The sequence below is a fragment of the Ursus americanus genome, chromosome 6 (assembly GCF_024610735.1).
Source record: "Ursus americanus isolate L20-20 chromosome 6, mUrsAme1.1.p, whole genome shotgun sequence".
Taxonomy (NCBI): Eukaryota; Metazoa; Chordata; class Mammalia; order Carnivora; family Ursidae; genus Ursus; species Ursus americanus.
In genome coordinates, this window is record NC_142132.1 from 12,324,807 (window position 1) to 12,342,155 (window position 17,349).

Genomic DNA, 17,349 nt, shown 5'->3' on the forward strand with positions numbered 1-17,349 from the left:
GTGAAGATTGGCTGGTTTCCTAGAAGAAAGTTATATTAGCTAGTATCTTAGTCCATTCAAGCTGTTGTAGCAATATCAGAGACTGAGTGGGTTAAAAACAGCAGAAACTTATTTTTCACAGTTCTGGAGGCTGGGAAGTCCAAGATGAAGGTGCTGGCAAATTCAGAGTCTGGCAAGGGCCTGCTTCCTGGTTCATAGTAGACTGTCTTCTTGCTGTGTTCTTACATGGCGTAAGGGGTGAGGAAGCTCTCTGGGGGCATTAATTCCATTTGTGAGGATCTCACTCCTATGACCTAATCATGTCCCAAAGGCCCCACCCCAGTACCATCACATTAGAGGTTAAGATTTTACCGTATGAATTTTGGGGGAAGGGACACAAATATTCAGTCTACAACAGCTAGCATTTAAGATCAACTGAACTGGCTTCCTATTTATTTCTTTCTCAAGAAAAGTATATGTAGAAATAGATTTTTATTGTATTTCATATATGGAAATGTAGAGTGGAAGCAGATAGGACTTTTTTTTGATGTGGAAATAGGCTTTAAGATTTTCTACCATGATCATGCCTTTTTCATTTTGGTTTTAAACTCTTTTCAAAGATATTTAAAATTTAAATTTCATTTAAGATGGAAAAAAGTAAAACATGCCACGTGAAAGATACCTAAGAGGCACCAGCAGTTACCACTTCTATAGTGGAACTCCGTTCAGTACTTACAGCTGCAGGACTTTACATTTTAGATTCTTTTTCCTCCTTTGTATCTTTGACTTGGTAATTTGCTGAGGTGTAAAGCCTGTGCTGGAGAAGTAGGAGTCCTCATCAGCTGTAGCCCGGGCGGTGGAGTTCATTGCATGCAGCAGACAGGGTGCCCGTGGGATTATGGTAATTCTTGGCCTCTGTACTTGGCATTTTCTTTCTGAGCATGTCACTTACTTTCTTTAAAGTTCAGCTTTTGGTGTAGAGCCAGTATGTGATATGATTTAGGTGATAGACTAATTGGAGATTCAGTAATTAAGAATCCCATAGTTGAAAAAGTGATGTTCTTTCTAGATATTTCCAGTTGTCTTTTTCAGTTTTCTTTGAGTCCTTCATAAAGCAGAAAGATGGTATTTTCCAGCTAGTGTGTAATACTTCTCAGCATTGGGCAGTCTCCCATTTTTCACAGGGAAAGCAAGCTCCAGGTTCAGAACCTTTTAGCAAGCAGTAGGGCAAGGCTGGAATTTAAATAAATTTAATTATTTATTTCTGTATCACCTTTTGTTTAACGGAAAATGACACTGCTTTTCTATTTTTGATAGATTTCTCCCCCCCCCCCCTTTTTAAAGCACAAATAGTTGTAAGCACAAGGGGATGATTCTAGGAAGCACCTACAGGGGAGTGGAGAGATGAGACAGAAAAGGTAAGGAAGCCAGTAAGAAGTCACCACTGTGGACACCAGGAGCGTAAGCCCAGTGGGGAGCCCTGGGAGTCGATATAGCACATGCGCCTCAACCTTATCTTACTCCAGAGTAAAGGGAGATACTGGGATATTTATACCGAATTCTTGTTCGTTGTTACTTGCAGACTCCTGGGGTTGTTAGTTCTTCAGAACTTCTAAGCTGCTCCTTCTTCAGTCAGAGCAACTCTGACAGCCAGAGAACACTGAGGCAAATAGTAGTTGCTGTTGACAGTGGCCTTTGTGGACAGAGTAAATGGGTGGGGCACCAACAATTTCTGCTGTATTCTCAAATAATGCTAAGCTTTTCTTAACATTCTCCTCATCCTGGTAAACAGCAGCCCCATCCTTTGGTGCTCAGGCCATCCTTGACCCTTCTCTCACTTCTCCCATCCAAACCATCAGCATATCTGGTTGGCTCAACCTTTAAAATTTATTCCAAATCTGATCTCTCTCATCCCCACTGCTGCCACCTGGATCAACCCCCATGATGTCACAGCCTCCTGACTTTGCTCACTCCTAACGTAGCAGCTGGATGAGCCATAGAAAACCTAAGATCACATCACTTCATCCAAAACCCTCCAGATGTCCCCATTTCAGAGTAAAAGCTGGTCTTTAAAATGCCCATTAAGGCCCTCTGTGATCTGGCCGCCTCCATCCATTTGTGTGTGTGTGTCTTTGTGTGTACGTGCGTGTACAGTTCTTCTTGTTTTTAGCCGTATGTGTAGTCAAAACATTTGTTTCTTCATTCCTTTCAGTGCAGGAATTCATTTGTGAAGATTTTCATTCCATCTTTACTAGTACATCCTGGTTGATTTTTTTTTTTAATTTTCTTACAGTAAATGTACTTTTTTATGGTATACAGTTATGTTGGTTTTGACAAATGCCTGGAGTGCCGTATCCACTAGGACATTTCTATGCAAGAGTTCATTCTCCCATGCTACCCTTTATAGACAGTCCTCCCCATCCTCCAGCCCCCAGTCTGTTTTCCTTTTTATAGTTTTGACTGCATTAGCATCTTATAAGTGAGAGTCTTCTAATATATAGCCATTTTGGTCTGATTCTTTCAATTGGCAAAATGCATTTCAGATTATTCCATGCTCTATAAATCAATAGTTGATTCCCCAAGTGTCCTTTAGAATAAATTTAAGCAAGAAAAAGTGAATTGATTTAAAGAAAATACTGAACAACAATGACAGAGGTGGTATGTACATATGAGAAACATTTTGAACCTGAATTTAGAAATCAGTAATGTGATAGAAAGGTGCTAGATAAAGGCTTTCTTTATCTGGTACTTCTGGCAATAATTAGCCATGTACTCTTGGGGAAGTCAACTCTTTGCTCCCCCAGTTTCTGGTAAAATACATAGTAAAATACCTGATCTAGTAGTTGTTAGCTCCTATCTCCTGAGATAGTGGTGGTTCATAAGACACGGTATTTTGGGCACCTGGATGGCTCAGTAGATGAAGCCTCCGACTCTTGATTTCGGCTTTGGTTGTGATATTGGGGTCGTGGGATCAAGCCCCGTGTCTGGTGTCTGTGCTCAGTGCAGAGTCTGCTTGTCTCTCCCCTGCCTCTCAAATAAATACAAATAAAATCTTAAAAAAAAAAAAAAAAGACACAGGGTATTTTTGGCTCTTTGGATAACTCTTTTCTCCGGGGCAGGCTGGTAGTCGCTGTTTTTCACGTTAGTGTTTCATTGTTGTGAAGCAGCTGTCGGCCTGGATTTCAGAGTTGTTAGGACCAGCTGTTAAAAAAGCTTTATGAACCTTCAGTGAAGGCCTAAGAGCCAGACAGTAGGAATGAGGTAAGCCTCATTGTAAGTCTCCAGTTCGTTGATGTTTTCCTGTTGGCCTTATCAAGTGTGAGGTAGGTACAGACTGAGTCAGAGCTGTAGTCATGTCCAGGAAGTGCTGGTGATGCCAGAGATCCTGGCAAGTTTCTAGCAACCTCTTTTGTGTTACGGTAGCATTTGGACTTTAATCCCCATAGTCCTATTGCTAGGTAGATTTTTCTCAGGGTGTCTCTAAAGATTGATTGTTGGGGTTCATAATTTCCTAGAACTTTATTATGGTTCATGGATAGGCCATGTTGTCACCTCATTGACAATGTATATGGAAGGGTGTGTGTGTGTTTGAGAATGTGCCACTGTTAACGGATAACTGGAAAGGGAAACCAATGATGCTTGCTTGTTTCGTTTTTATTTTGAAAGATGGACTCATGGTCATTCCTTTTTACATCATAATTAATGGCTGCTTTAAAATCCCTGAAAAGATTGCATTTTCTTTGTTTTTTGAAATGGGATAGCAGCTGATAAAGTGTCAAAAAAATTTGTGAAATGAGTAAGTGAAAGGAATTTGAGAGCACAAAATTGCTGTGATTTGTGTTTACTTCACATGTGGTATATAGTAATATTTGTTTTAAATCTTTTTATTTTTAGTAATGAATGTTATAACTATTGAAGATTATAAGAGCACATACTGGCCAAAATTGGATGGTGCCATAGATCAGCTTTTAACCCAGAGTCCTGGTGACTATATCCCCATATCCTATGAACAGATATACAGGTAAGTCAAGATTTCATTTGCCTGGGCTTGAGAGGGTGTGTTGAGGTGCATGACGCCGTGATACATGGCAGTATGTGCACGCATGTAATACACGTCAGGTGAGGATCTGTAGGTCATGTGTGTATTCCACACTTGGAGGTTGGAGGTTTGATTTATACTTTCTGCTTCAGCATTGGGTTTCAAATCAAGATAGATGTAAGCCCAGCTCACTGAGACGTCTTCCCATCTCAGCCTGTTACCCCCAGTATACATAATGAAGAAACTTTGGGGGTCAATGAAAAAAACAATGACAAGTATCTGGTGTCGAAATGCGTATTTTTTTTTGTCTCACACGGAGATCCTAGCTTAATCTGTTGATGTTCATTGACACACAGCCCTAACTATCTTTGGTTATTTTGTTTCCTAGGTCCTGGTAAATGGAAGTAGCAAATTAGTGAGGACCCGGGGTGGGACATGAGATCGGCCTAGTCACAGAGGGGGAGGTGACAACTGTGTTGTTCTACACAAGTGATGCACAAGGGGGTTACATTACAAACGTTTTTGTGAGTTAGAAACTTGGTGCTAATTATCACTCTCTTTCTCCTATTTCGACATTCATTGAAAGGAGAGAGTGAGAGAGAAGCTGGTTTGTAAGTAGTTATTGTAGTCAGATTTTCAGATTATCACCCAATACTAGATTATCTAGTACTGACAAAATGTGTAATGCAGTACTCAGGAAGATTTACAGCTGGTGGTAGTATCTCTTTCATCTGAACACTGATGGGGCAAGGTAAATTTCTATTTAAAAGTTGTGATTGGGGGCACCTTGGTGGTTCAGATGGTTAAGCGTCTGCCTTCGGCTCAGGTCATGATCTCCAGGTCCGGGGATCAAGCCCCATGTCGGGCGCCCAGCTCAGCGGAGAGTCTGCTTCTCCCTCTCCCCCTGCTTGTGCTCTCTCTCTCTCTCTCTCTCAAATGAATAAATAAAATCTTTAAAAAAAAAAGCTGTGATTGGTCGGGATGCGTGGGTGGCTCAGTCAGTTAAGTGTCTGACTCTTAATTTCTGCTCAGATAATTTCTTGGGGTTGTGAGATAGAGCCCTGCGTTGGGCTTTTTGCTCACTGTGGAGTCTGCTGGAGATCTTCTGCCTCTGCTCTTCCCCTGTTTGCATGTATGCACTCTCTCTCTTTCTGTCGCTCTAAGATTAAAAAAAAAAAGACGTGATTGGTCACTTTTTCAGGCCTGAATTAATTATTTGACTAGTGGCTGTATATCCGAAGTATGCATTCATCTTAGGTTGAATGAAGTGCTTCATTGTTAACTTGGTTTTTCTGTTTTGGTTTTTCCCCACAGTTGTGTGTATAAATGTGTCTGCCAGCAGCACTCAGAACAGATGTACAGTGATCTGATTAAAAAGATAACTAATCACCTAGAGCGAGTCTCAAAGGAGCTGCAGGTAAAGAACTGATCATACTGATTTTTGCTTCCTTGGGATTTTTGGACTGGTTGGAATTAGTATATATAATATATATTTGGAGGCTTATTAATTTAATAATGGTATAAATTTATAAATATTTCCTAGATGAATATTGTCCAAATTATATAACCTTTTAGAATACATTGTTAGAAATTAGATATAAATTGTGGAACTTTTTAGATTGAATATACTTCAGACTTTTAACTGATTCCATTTATTACCATGTCAACGTTTCTTTTATTTAAAACTTTTTCTGCTAACTTCAATATTTGATGACTTTTTTAATATAAATATATGTATATTTTAATTTTTTACTGTAACTTTTTTGGTATTGTCTTTGAAGAGTGGTGTTTGCCTGCTAGTTTCTGATATTTGGTAACATAAAAACAACTGAAGTCAGCATTTTGTTGATAAGCCCTCTATAGACGAGCATCATCCCAGCTGTACAGTCTGGGTGGGGACAAGTTGTGGAAGTACTCTGTTTAAGGAAGCACTTGGCCTCTGATCGCTGCCCCTCCCAGCCTTGGTGAAGTGCTTGAAGGTCAGGGACTCTCTTTATACCAGGGCCAGATGATATTTTAGTTCTGGTGTAGAAGTAACATAATGTGTAGAAAAGTCACTCAGCAATAGACGAGCAGGGTCTGTACTGCACTTAGGAAGTGCTCCAGCAGTTCTGTAACATCCCCAGTTTCTCGCAACTGCCGGGGCGTGCTTTGGCCTTGAATATCGTTCCTCACTTACCTTGTGGTCTGAGGTATCTTAGTCTTGTTGACCCCAAACAGTTGCTGCGCTAAAGTAGCTTTTTTTTTTTTTTTTTGATTATAGTGAGAGCTATGTTTATTATAGCCAAAATACATACTTTTCCTGTTGTTAGAGTGTAAACTGTTTCCTTAATCCTTTTGCCACTAAATTATGAAATCTTTACTCATTTAACAAATATGTTTAGTACCTAGGCATTGTATCTAGGTTGTAGATGAAACCCAAGGCCCATGCATTCATTATAGCTTTGGATTATTTGCTTACTTATTCTTGACTCTACCCTTGCCCTTACTTCTCACATCCAATTTATTACCAAATCTCGTTTATTCCTTATTTCGTTCTTGGCTCTTGTCCACCTCTGTTCACTTGCCACTACCAGTCCAGCTACCATCCACGCTTTCAGTGTTCTCTTGAAATGCTCATCTTAGTTGGCTCTGCCTCTAGTCTTCACGTTTCTTGCTTATTCTTCATTTCTGTCAGAGTGGCTGTTTATAAAGCACAAATCTGATTATCATTTTTCTGTTAGATTTAACTTTCTGATATGATTTAGGAAGCCTTTCATTATCTGATTCCTGCTTATTTCTGTGGCCTGATACATTACGTCTCTGCTCCTGCATAGTGAACTTTTTCACTTCCTTGAACAGTTTATGTACTCTCTCACTTTTTGGCTTTCGCCATGTTAACTTGACTCCCTGGAACATTCTTCGTTTTTCTCTGCCCTCTTATTTTTTTGGTCAGTGTGAACATTCCATTTTGGTTGCACGTTGGACATCATTGTTTTAGAAAACATTCTCTGATACCTTGTTCTCCCAAGCCTGGGTTTGGGGGCCCCTCATCCGTGCGTCTGTAGCACCTAGTATATTATTGTAGTTCATCTGTATATTATAATTTCTTGTTTAGCTGTGTCTGTCCTTCCCTCTCTCCCCAGTATTATTTTCTGAGAAGGCAGAGGAACATGTCTGCCTTCTTTGTTATTGTGTTGTTAGTACCTAGCCCAATATCTGATACATACGAGGCATTAAATACCTAATGAATGAAATGTATATGAAATGTTTACCAATAAATAATTTACTATTTGTTTGAATAAAGTTTTTCTAGTAGAAATCTGAATGTGATCATGCTTCTTAACATCAAGTGTTCGGTGGTCTTTAGGGTTCCGGGAGTACCAGGGCTTTCATTAGATCAGCAAAGAACTTAGTATCCTCAAAAAGGATTGTTTTATTAACATTGGTTTGCTGTTATTGAAATAATACTAAATAATCTTGTAAAACAGAAAGCAAACCATTTCAGTTCAAATTATCAGGACAAAATATATGACTTGCCTTATTTATATCTATGAAATGGGAGTTGGAGATTTTATAATGTGTGTTATATTTGGGCTCTGACCTCACATGTATGTCATGAATTTGACCAATAGAATTGTGATTTGCTAAATTCATTGTCATATTGGAGTTTTTGCTTGAGTGGATTTTTCTTTTTCTTTTTTTTAGTATATATATATTTTTAAAGATTTTATTTATTTGAGAGAGAGAGAGCACAGGCAGGGGTAGGGGCAGAGGGAGAGGGAGAAGCAGATTCCCCGCTGAGTAGGGATCCCGACGTGGGGCTCCATCCCAGGACCCTGAGATCGTGACCTGAGCTGAAGGCAGACGCTTAACTGACTGAACCACCCAGGCGCCCCTGGATTTTTCTCGTATTTAGTTTTATTAAGCACTGTAAGACTTCTTTTCATTCTTACAGTTAGAATGTCGTTACAAAATATTTTGCAAGTTGGACGGCACTGTAATATGGTATTATCAAGCTCATTCTAATTGGTAGTTTTGGAAGGCCACTTGGCTACATTTTTGCCATGAATTTGCTTGACCAGTTGTCAGTAATACAAAGGTAACCTGTTACTTGCTCAGCTGGCCTGTCTGGGGTACCAATACTTTGAAATCACTGAGGTTCAGAGAGTTAAGTTTCTGAGGTTTTGGAGAATGGTCTCTGTCAGTGTGTGTAGAGTTCCCTCCTTCGTTACCATCAATGTCTGATTGTTCATTACACCTTCCTTTATTGAGGCACCTTCATTTATGTAACCATTTTTTGATTGAGGAATATTTACATTGCTTCCAATTTTTGGCTGTTACTAACAGTGCTGCAGTGTTGACTACATCCGACCATATTGTAATTCACAAAAGTTGTACCAAAGTTGTACTCCAACCAGTTACGTATTTATCAGCGAAATGACTGTTTTCCCCCACCCTTGCTAATGGAGCATATTATAAGAGTAAATAATTTTTGCATTATATAATAGGAATTTTTATTAAAAACTAAAATGTAATACTGCTATCTCTTTTGATGTTAGCATTTTGGAAACCATCCTGATAAATGTAAAGATAATATATGATGTAAAACCAGGGAATTTAGTTGATTTTTAGAATCTATACGTGGTCTACTTCAGAGTTCAGCAATATGGCCTGAAAAAAAATCTTACTTCAGAATGATATCTTTTGTAAGATTATAAAGTCTAACCATTATTAAATGGCCTGGTGAAATGGATATAAACATGGGGACCTCAGTTTTGGTTTCAGTTCTGCCATACAGCTGCTCTGTGCCTTTCGATTAAACATGCTAATGTCATCTTGTAAATTTTTTCAACATTGAAATGAAATGGCTTTACTGAAATATCTGGTTGCTTTAAGCAGAGTTCTAAGATAACTTGTCTCCTACTTCCTGCTTGGCCAGTGCTGCTTCATTGTTTTCCCCGGCTTAAACTTATTAGTGTCCACCTGTGTGGAGTGTTCTGGAGTCCTCGTGCTCCCCTCAACACAAAACAGACCATTGGAATTTCTTCTTCTGTGGACTCACAGCCTTTTGGTAATAACAACCCTGTAAGCAGTGATTGTGTTGTATTATTTCTGCATCCATGTCTGGCCCCCTCACAGGTCCTCCTTTGAGGGCAGGGGACTCCGTCAGTGTGTGTCTTTTTATCTTTCATGTCTGGCACAATCACAACTCAGCAACCAAAACTGACCTATACCATGGAAAGAGTAGCATAATTAGCTTCACATGGTCACTAATTTTTATCTTCTCTAGGTGTTTAGGCATTTTATTAATTTATTTAGTGTTCAGTTAATTTGGTTCATTAATTTATTCAGTGTCACAAATATGTGGCATCACGGACTTTCTAGAGACCTTAAGGGCACTTTTTGTGTGGAACAGAACAGGATCCATGAGCCAGAAAAGTTTATTTGGTTGGAACGTTTTGTTTGCTGCTCTGATTTTAGAAACGAAATATTGTTATTACGAGCTAAAACAAGAGTGGGATGAATTGCATTTGGCAGATAATCAGAAATGTAGTGCTGGTGTTGATAAATCAATAAGCGGGACCTTTGGGGTATGGGCCTTTATCTTTCAAGGGCATCTTAGAATAGCTGCTGGTTTGTATCGTTTGCATGTCAGAGTGATTTATTCATCTCTATCCAAAGGCATATCGTGAGGGTGAGACTGAAGAGTATATGTAATAATGTTTCATATTCTCAGTGACTGACCTAAAAACTAGAGAATACTATTTTCAGAGATTACAAAAGACTTTAATTTGTTAAACCTAAATGTTCTTATGTAAAAGTATAATCTAACGTGCTGCCCCTAAAAAAAAAAAAATCACTTATTTCTTTCTTTTTAAAAGGAACAATGACTTTTCCACCATGTTAGTAACTTTATGTATTTATTTATTTTAAAAGGTTTTATTTATTTATTTGAGAGTGAGAGAAAGAGAGCACAAGCAGGGGGAGGGGTAGAGGGAAAAGCAGACTCCCTGCTGAGCAGGGAGCCTGATGACTTGGGCCTGATCCTAATGTAGGGCCCATCCTGGGACCCGGGGATCATGACCCAAGCCGAAGGCAGATGCTCAACCGACTGAGCCACCCAGGCGCCCCTCACTTCAGTAACTTTAAAAAACTTTTTGTTATTAAGTTTATTAAGTTACTAAAATCACTTAACTAGCTAACCCCACTTAGTATTCTGCTATTATGTTACGTTGCATGTAAATCTCTACTTTTCTGTCTAATTCTAGGTTGTTTGAACTGTGACAGTGTATTTTGCCTTAGTTTTTTTTTAAACCATTCTCCCCTGCACTTTGCACTTGACTCCTCTCTTCTTTAAATGGGATAAATTTTCTTTCTTTTTTTTTTTTTTAAGATTTTATTTATTTATTTGACAGAGGTAGAGACAGCCAGCGAGAGAGGGAACATAAGCATGGGGAGCGGGAGAGGAAGAAGCAGGCTCATAGCAGAGGAGCCTGATGTGGGGCTCGATCCCATAACGCCGGGATCATGCCCTGAGCCGAAGGCAGACGCTTAACTGCTATGCCACCCAGGCGCCCCATAAATGGGATAAATTTTCTATTAATATATTTTCCTTTTTCCATGTCTTCAGAGCCTCACATGTGAATTGCCAGTCCTGATTTTTTTTAATATACCAATGACTGGAAATAGGTGACTGGTTTCCTAGTTCAGTGAATAATCTGTTAGTTTTGGAAAATTCTGTTGAAACTTTTAGCAATCACCATGCTTTGGCGAGGGCTCAGACCAGTCTCCAAATGTCTGTTCAACTTGGATTTCTTCTTATGGATACCTCATGTTCGTGTCTAACTCTGAATTCCTCTTCACCCAAATCATTTTCACTCTCAGATTTGAGATTTCATGTTCATCTTTGACTCCTTTTTACTCCCTTACCTCTTGTTCCCAGGTGATTGTCACGGTTGATAGAACACTGTCATTTCACTTGCCTCTTTCCCCTTTCCTTCTCCACATCATTATTGGCATGTGTCTGCAGTGTTCTCCTAATTGGTTTGTTTTTCTCTATTATTTGTTTGGCTGAGTAAACTTCTAAAAACACTAATTTGTTGGGCATATTTCCTTGTTCAAAACCTTTCTCGGTCACAGTTGATTTTTTGGTTAGTATAAAAAACTGAGCTGGTTGATTTGTTGCAGGGGTTCTTAGGGGCAACCTGATGTAGCCAGGGCCTTCCATCCGGGTGTGCAAGGGACTCTGTTAGGTATAGGAGCAGAGGTGTGATTGATAAGACTAGATAATTTGGACCAAGCCTCCTCCTGATAAGAATTTAAAAAATAAACAAGGTTGCTAATAAAAAAGTAAAGAATTATAGGACCAAGATCTGAGAGAAGAAGGAAACCCAGAGCGGGAGTCTAGCATTTGAGCCATTTTTCTGCGAGGGGCTAATTGGCTGAGAAATTTAGTAGAATTTTGATGAGCTTATGGAGGGTAGGATGATAAAAATTGAGAATTTAGGGTCCATCACACCTGAAGGATCACATCCCAGGAGTAGTGAGAATAATACGTTACAGACTATTGCAGCTGGAGCCTGATTCCTAATGCATTAAGATGGTCTGGATTTACTGGTGCCTCTAGTTGCTTACCAGAAGCAAAAGTAAATTCTCTCTGGAGAAAGATAACATTATCCTAGGCATTAAATTAGTTGCCTCATTTTTCATGAACGGTATCTGACAATCAGAGTAACTATTCATATTAGGAGGTGAGCATAAAAGAGAAATGGTAAAATATATTTTTAGACAAGAATTGAGAGAATCCATCACCAGTAGTCTCTCACCTTAAAGAAATAATGAAGAGTGTTTTTCAGATAGAAAGAAAATGTTCCTATTTGAAAACTTGGAGAATCAGGTAGGAATGAAGAGTAACAGAGAAGATAAGTATGCAAATGTAGAATAATAATACTGACAGTGTCTTATAGGGCATAAAATATATATAATCAAAACACATGACAGTTGCATGTAAGGTGGATGGGAGTAAATGAATTTAAAATGTTCTAAGGCCCTTGCATCGTGTAGGAAGAGGTGAAAGTACTAATTTAGTTTAGACTGATATAACAAGGATGCAGTCTGTAATTTTAGAGTAACCACTTGAAGGAATGGTAAGAGAAAGTGTAATTAACGGGATAATAGAGGAAGAAAATGGAATAATTTTGAAAATAAACAAGGAAGTCAAGAAAGGATTAAAAAAAAGGTACAGAAAACGGGACACAGAAAACAGATAATAGTTTTAAGCTTCCATGTATCAGTTGTTATGTGAAATGTTAAAGACCACTTTAAAAGAAGTAAGCAGATTATCAAACTAAATGAAATTCTGCAGCCTTACTAAATGCTGCTAATATGAGGCAGCTTATTTGGCATAATTTTAGACAGAGGGATTGCAAATAAATGGTGGGAAAAGATACACAAACATTAGCCAGAAAGAAAGATGATATAACTATATTGATTTTGTAAAAAGTGGTAGATTCAGAGCAAGAGGTATTACTGGATATAAAGAAAACTTTTTATAATGAAAAGTTCCAGTTCCAGGAAGGTAACATTTCTAAATGTGTATGCACCCAATAACATGGCCACAAAAATTAACAGACCCAAAAGGACAAAGAGACAAATCCACAATCATAATGAGAAGTTAACGCATCAATGACAGTTGCATTTATTTCAAGAAATTAGAAAAAGAATACGAAGAAAAGCCAAAGAAAGAATTGGGTCACAATCTTTGCTAGTGGAGTTTGGAACAATAAGAAGTATTCAGAAAACTGTGGTTCAAAGCAGAATGAGAAAAGTGCCCTGTTTGACTAAACGTGAAATAGTCAAAGCCAGATGGAGGAATAAAGAGGAAGTAGCATTAAAAATAAATCACTGTGGGGTCTCCCGGGTGGTTCAGTTGGTTAAGCGTCTGCCTTCGGCTCAGGTCATGATCCCGGGGTCCTGGGATAGAGCCCCACATCACCCTCCCTGCTCAGCTGGGAGTCTGCTTCTCCCTCTCCCTCTGCCCCCTGCTCATGCTCTCTCTCTTGCTCTTTCTTTCTCAAAGAAATAAATAAAATCTTAAAAAATTTTTTAAAAAATGAACGCCATGAAGAATGGGTAGATGTTTGGGGAGGGGGCTATTTAGGCTGAGAGAACTTTATAAGCAAAGGCAGTTTTTGGAGAGGTTTGGGTAGCAAGGAGTGGTCCTGTGAGAATGGAGTGTGGAATTTGAGAGAGATTGGGAGGAGATGAGGCTGAAAAAGGCAGATTGGAGCCAAATTGTAGAAGCCCTTAAAGGCCAGGAGTTGCATCTTAGAAAGATCGATGTTGAATACAAGAAAATATAAGATAGGTTGAAGTAGGAAAGAATGGGAGGTAGGGAAATAGTAGTGGTTGCAGTGGACGAGGTGAATTACAGGTCCACAGTTCTTTATCTGCAATTCCAAAATCCAAAAGAAGCTTTACAAATGGATTTTCCTTTTTGTAAGTTTGGTGTCAAAACTCATGTGGTAGTAAAACTTGGTCTACACTCTTGAGGAATTTGGGGGGAACATTCATATGTTTCTTTTCCCGAAATATCGATGTGTTACGTATTTTCTGCTAGAAATATCAGTGTGTTGATACTCCCAATCTTTACTGGGTATTTTACATAATATATTGTGTAGATATCAAGATACCTTCTAAATTTGTGAAGTTCTGAATTATGGCTTACATCTGGCCCCAGGAATCTTGGACATGAAATTGTGGAGTTGTTGGTAATGGGAAGGAAGAAGTATCTAGGATGCGTTGCAGGGATCAGAGAAACAGTATAGTTAAAACCAGGACCTGCTGGAAGAGAGGCAGGGTGAGAAGATTGAGAGATCGATTTGGTTTCCATAGAAATGTTGGCAGTTGCTAGAGGGGACTTGAGGAATAGGGAAGGAGGATGGTAGTGGTTTGAGAATGTTCAGGTCAGCAAACATTGAATATCCGTGTGTGAGCACGTGTGCTAGATGCTTAGGCTGCAGAGATAATTAAGAGGCAGGTTTATTCTTTAGTACTGCTTAGGGGAAAGGTGTAATGATCATTTTAATATACTGGCATGTGATGAATAGTAAGCTAGAGATAGGAAATAAATCACAAGTCTTGCTAATTTTCCCCCTTGTAAAGTGTCTCAAATTTATCCCATGCCATGTGCCTAGTTTAGGTCCTCATTGTTACTTGGCTGAAAAATAGAGAAAGATTTCTAATTTGTGTCTTGACTGTGTACCTTGCTTCAGTACACGGAGTGGGGGAGGCAGAGGGAGAGGGAGAGAGAATCTCAAGCAGAGATGCTGAGTGGGAAGCACAGTGCAGGGCTGGATCCAATGACCCTGAGATCAAAGACCATCCTTAGCAAGGATTTCAGGGCTCTTCACACTATGAACTCAGCAATAGAGCGTAACATTATTTTGCTATTAAAATTTAAGTGGGCTGTGTGTTTTTATCTTTGTGCATTTTCTCATTTGGTTTCTTTTGCCACTGTTGTTGTACCTTGAACAATGCGGGGTTTGGGGCACCAACCCCCTACCCAGTTGAAAATCCGAGTATAACTTTTCACTCCCATAAACAGTCGGTTAACACAGTTACATGTGTTATATACTGTATTCTTAAAATAAGCTAGAGAAAAGGATATGTTGTTAAGAAAAATCATAAAGAAGAGAAAATATGTTTACAGTACTGTACTATATGAAAAAAGTCCACAAATAAGTGGACCCATGTAGTTGAAACCCATGTTGTTTGAGGGTCAGCTCCCCCCTTTCTGCAAAGGGGGCATTCTCCTTGTCTGCTGTGGTTTGCTGAGCTTTTATCTTCAGTGTTCCTGGCAGACTTCGTGAATCACTTTCTCTTCTTTGCTTCTCTAGCGCTGTATTTATGTTGCTACTACCGTCCTGAGTTTAGCACTTTGGCGTAGGTTAGTTACCAGCAGGATGCCATTGTTGCAGCATTGTGAGCTTCTTGAGGGCCAGACGTACTAGTGCTGGTTTCTTTTAGCCTATGGTAATCTTGAAATAGTTAAGTACTCATTAGATAAAGGTGCTGGTCATAGTGCTACTGACCAAATGTTTGCATTTCTCTTACTTTTTGATACATGGTTAAGAGTGTGCATCTCTATCCCATTGAAATTAGACTTAGCCAAGTGACTCGCTTTGGCCTGTGAATTGTGAATTCAGGTGAGGTGTGTATGGTGAAGTGTGTACCCAAAGATATGAAGCCCTTAAGATAGCTGTCCAATTTTCCATGTTTCCCTTTGCCTGCCAAGGGAATGGTGGTAGATGGTAGAGGCTCTTTTATCCTGGGTCCCTGGGTAAGTATGACATGGGGCAGACTTTCAAGATGGGCCCATAACCTGAGAAAGCTTTGCTATGTATTTTTCTTTCTTGATTTTTAACCCATTAAAAATTTTTTTTTTGAGGTACAGTCACATACTCAAACATTCACCTTTTTTAAAGTGTACAAACTCATTGGTTTTTAGCGTAGTCACAGAGCTGTGCAGCCATCACTGCTAATTTCAGGACATTTTAGTTATACAAGAAAGCAAGCCAGTCTTCACTGGCAGTAATTCCCTATCCTCCCCTTCTCTTAGCCACTGGCAACCACCAATCTACTTTGTGTCTCTGTGGATTTGGCTATTCTGGACATTTCATAGAAATGAAATTTGACAATATGTGACCTTTGGTGTCTGGCTTAATTAATTTATAATATTTTCAAGGTCCATTGATGTTTGTATCATGATTAATGCTTCATTTTTTTTTTTATGGCTGAATAACATTCCATTGTACTACATTTTATTTTTCCAAACTTTGTTATTTTAAATCACTGAGATTTTGGGAGTTGTTTTTTGACTGACACAAAAAGTATTTGAATTGACAATATTTAGAATATCCTTTTTGCCCCACCATTTGGATAATTGAATTTAATGGATATAACATTCTTTACTCTTAAAACTGTCCTCAAGTGACACTTCCATATTTTGATTATTTTTGTGTACGTCTGAATCCAGAATCCATTAGAGTAATCGTGAGGCACTCCCCCATGTGATGTTGATAAATTTATGTATTAATGCACTTTATCCTGTCAAGAGTATATTTTCACTTTTACTACATAAAAACTGTTTCGATGTTTTGATCTGCTAGTTTATAGCCAGTAACGCATTAACAAGCGTGTCCTTCAGCAGTTTGTCAGTGATTTGGAACTTACGTTGTACGTTATGTAACATAACATGTACAGAGTGTTTAAGCAGACTTGGTTCCAGGCCAGGCCGATAATGTTAAAGTGTTAGGAAAACCACTGATAATCCTAACCTGAGTTCAGGTCTCCTGGAGAGACCACAAACACAGAGGTGGAGAAGAAAAATGTTGCAGTTTTTATTCTCCCAATAGGGCTGAATTTGGAATGGTTTAAATGACTATTTGTCAACTAATTACATTTTAACCATTTATTTTAATAAGAGTACAGTAGTTTTGGTATCTTTTGAGTTTAATTCATCTTGGCTGAGGTAAATATAATTGACTCTCAAACCTATTAGTAATAATGGAAATTAGTAGAAACGAAACGATTATTAATCAACATAACTTTGTTTCGCTCTTCACGGACACCAGATTACATATAAAAGCACTACCAAACTGTCAACAAACTGAGCCACATTCTCTTGGTTTTTAAAATCAGAGCAAGGTTTGCTTTGCTGTTTATGTTCTGTCCGGTGGGTGGCAGCATAACTCAACTGGTGGTCTTGCATGTGGTCATTGTATATTTATATATATTTTTAAAGACTATAATTTCTGTATCTATTGAACTACAAAGTGTGTTTTTAGAAAAACTTTCATTCCCCCAAATATGCTATTCACTCCTTGCCGAATGAGGATGATTTTAGATAATAAGAAAATTGCCTATGTATCCCTACATGGATTTCAAGTAAAATAAATGTCATTGCCAACTGGTAGGTAGCTCTTCATATGTGTATTCTGCTGAATTTTTTTCTGAATATGTTATTTGGAGATCTGTTTTTTTAAATCCAAGCTAAAACTTAAAGTAATTGTTACAGCAGAGTTGTACTTATCTCACAGAATTTGCCAATGAGACACTGTAACCCTCAGCAGACCATAATTTAATAAGTTCACTATCATTTTTTCAAGATAGGGACTGTGTTTTCTTTTTGTATGTCCTCATTGGGCTTAACATAGTGCCAGACCTAAAGAGAGATCCAATAAAACGCTTAGTAGTTGATAAAAAGCATATGCTTGAGATTACTAGAACCATCTACTTGTTTGAGTTAGAACAGCATCTTGAAAATGGAATTTGCGATGAGCAAGAGA

General features: G+C 38.6%; 1 protein-coding gene across 1 annotated transcript in view; it reads left to right on the forward strand.

Annotated features, from left to right (window-relative positions):
- The window catches only part of CACUL1 (CDK2 associated cullin domain 1), a 63,047-nt gene that overhangs the window by 19,697 nt on the left and 26,001 nt on the right, over positions 1-17,349 (forward strand). Inside the window, exons 2-3 of the mRNA XM_045803244.2 lie at positions 3,874-4,000; positions 5,333-5,435. Coding sequence (XP_045659200.1) covers positions 3,874-4,000; positions 5,333-5,435 — 230 coding nt within the window. The remainder of the gene's footprint in view (positions 1-3,873; positions 4,001-5,332; positions 5,436-17,349) is intronic.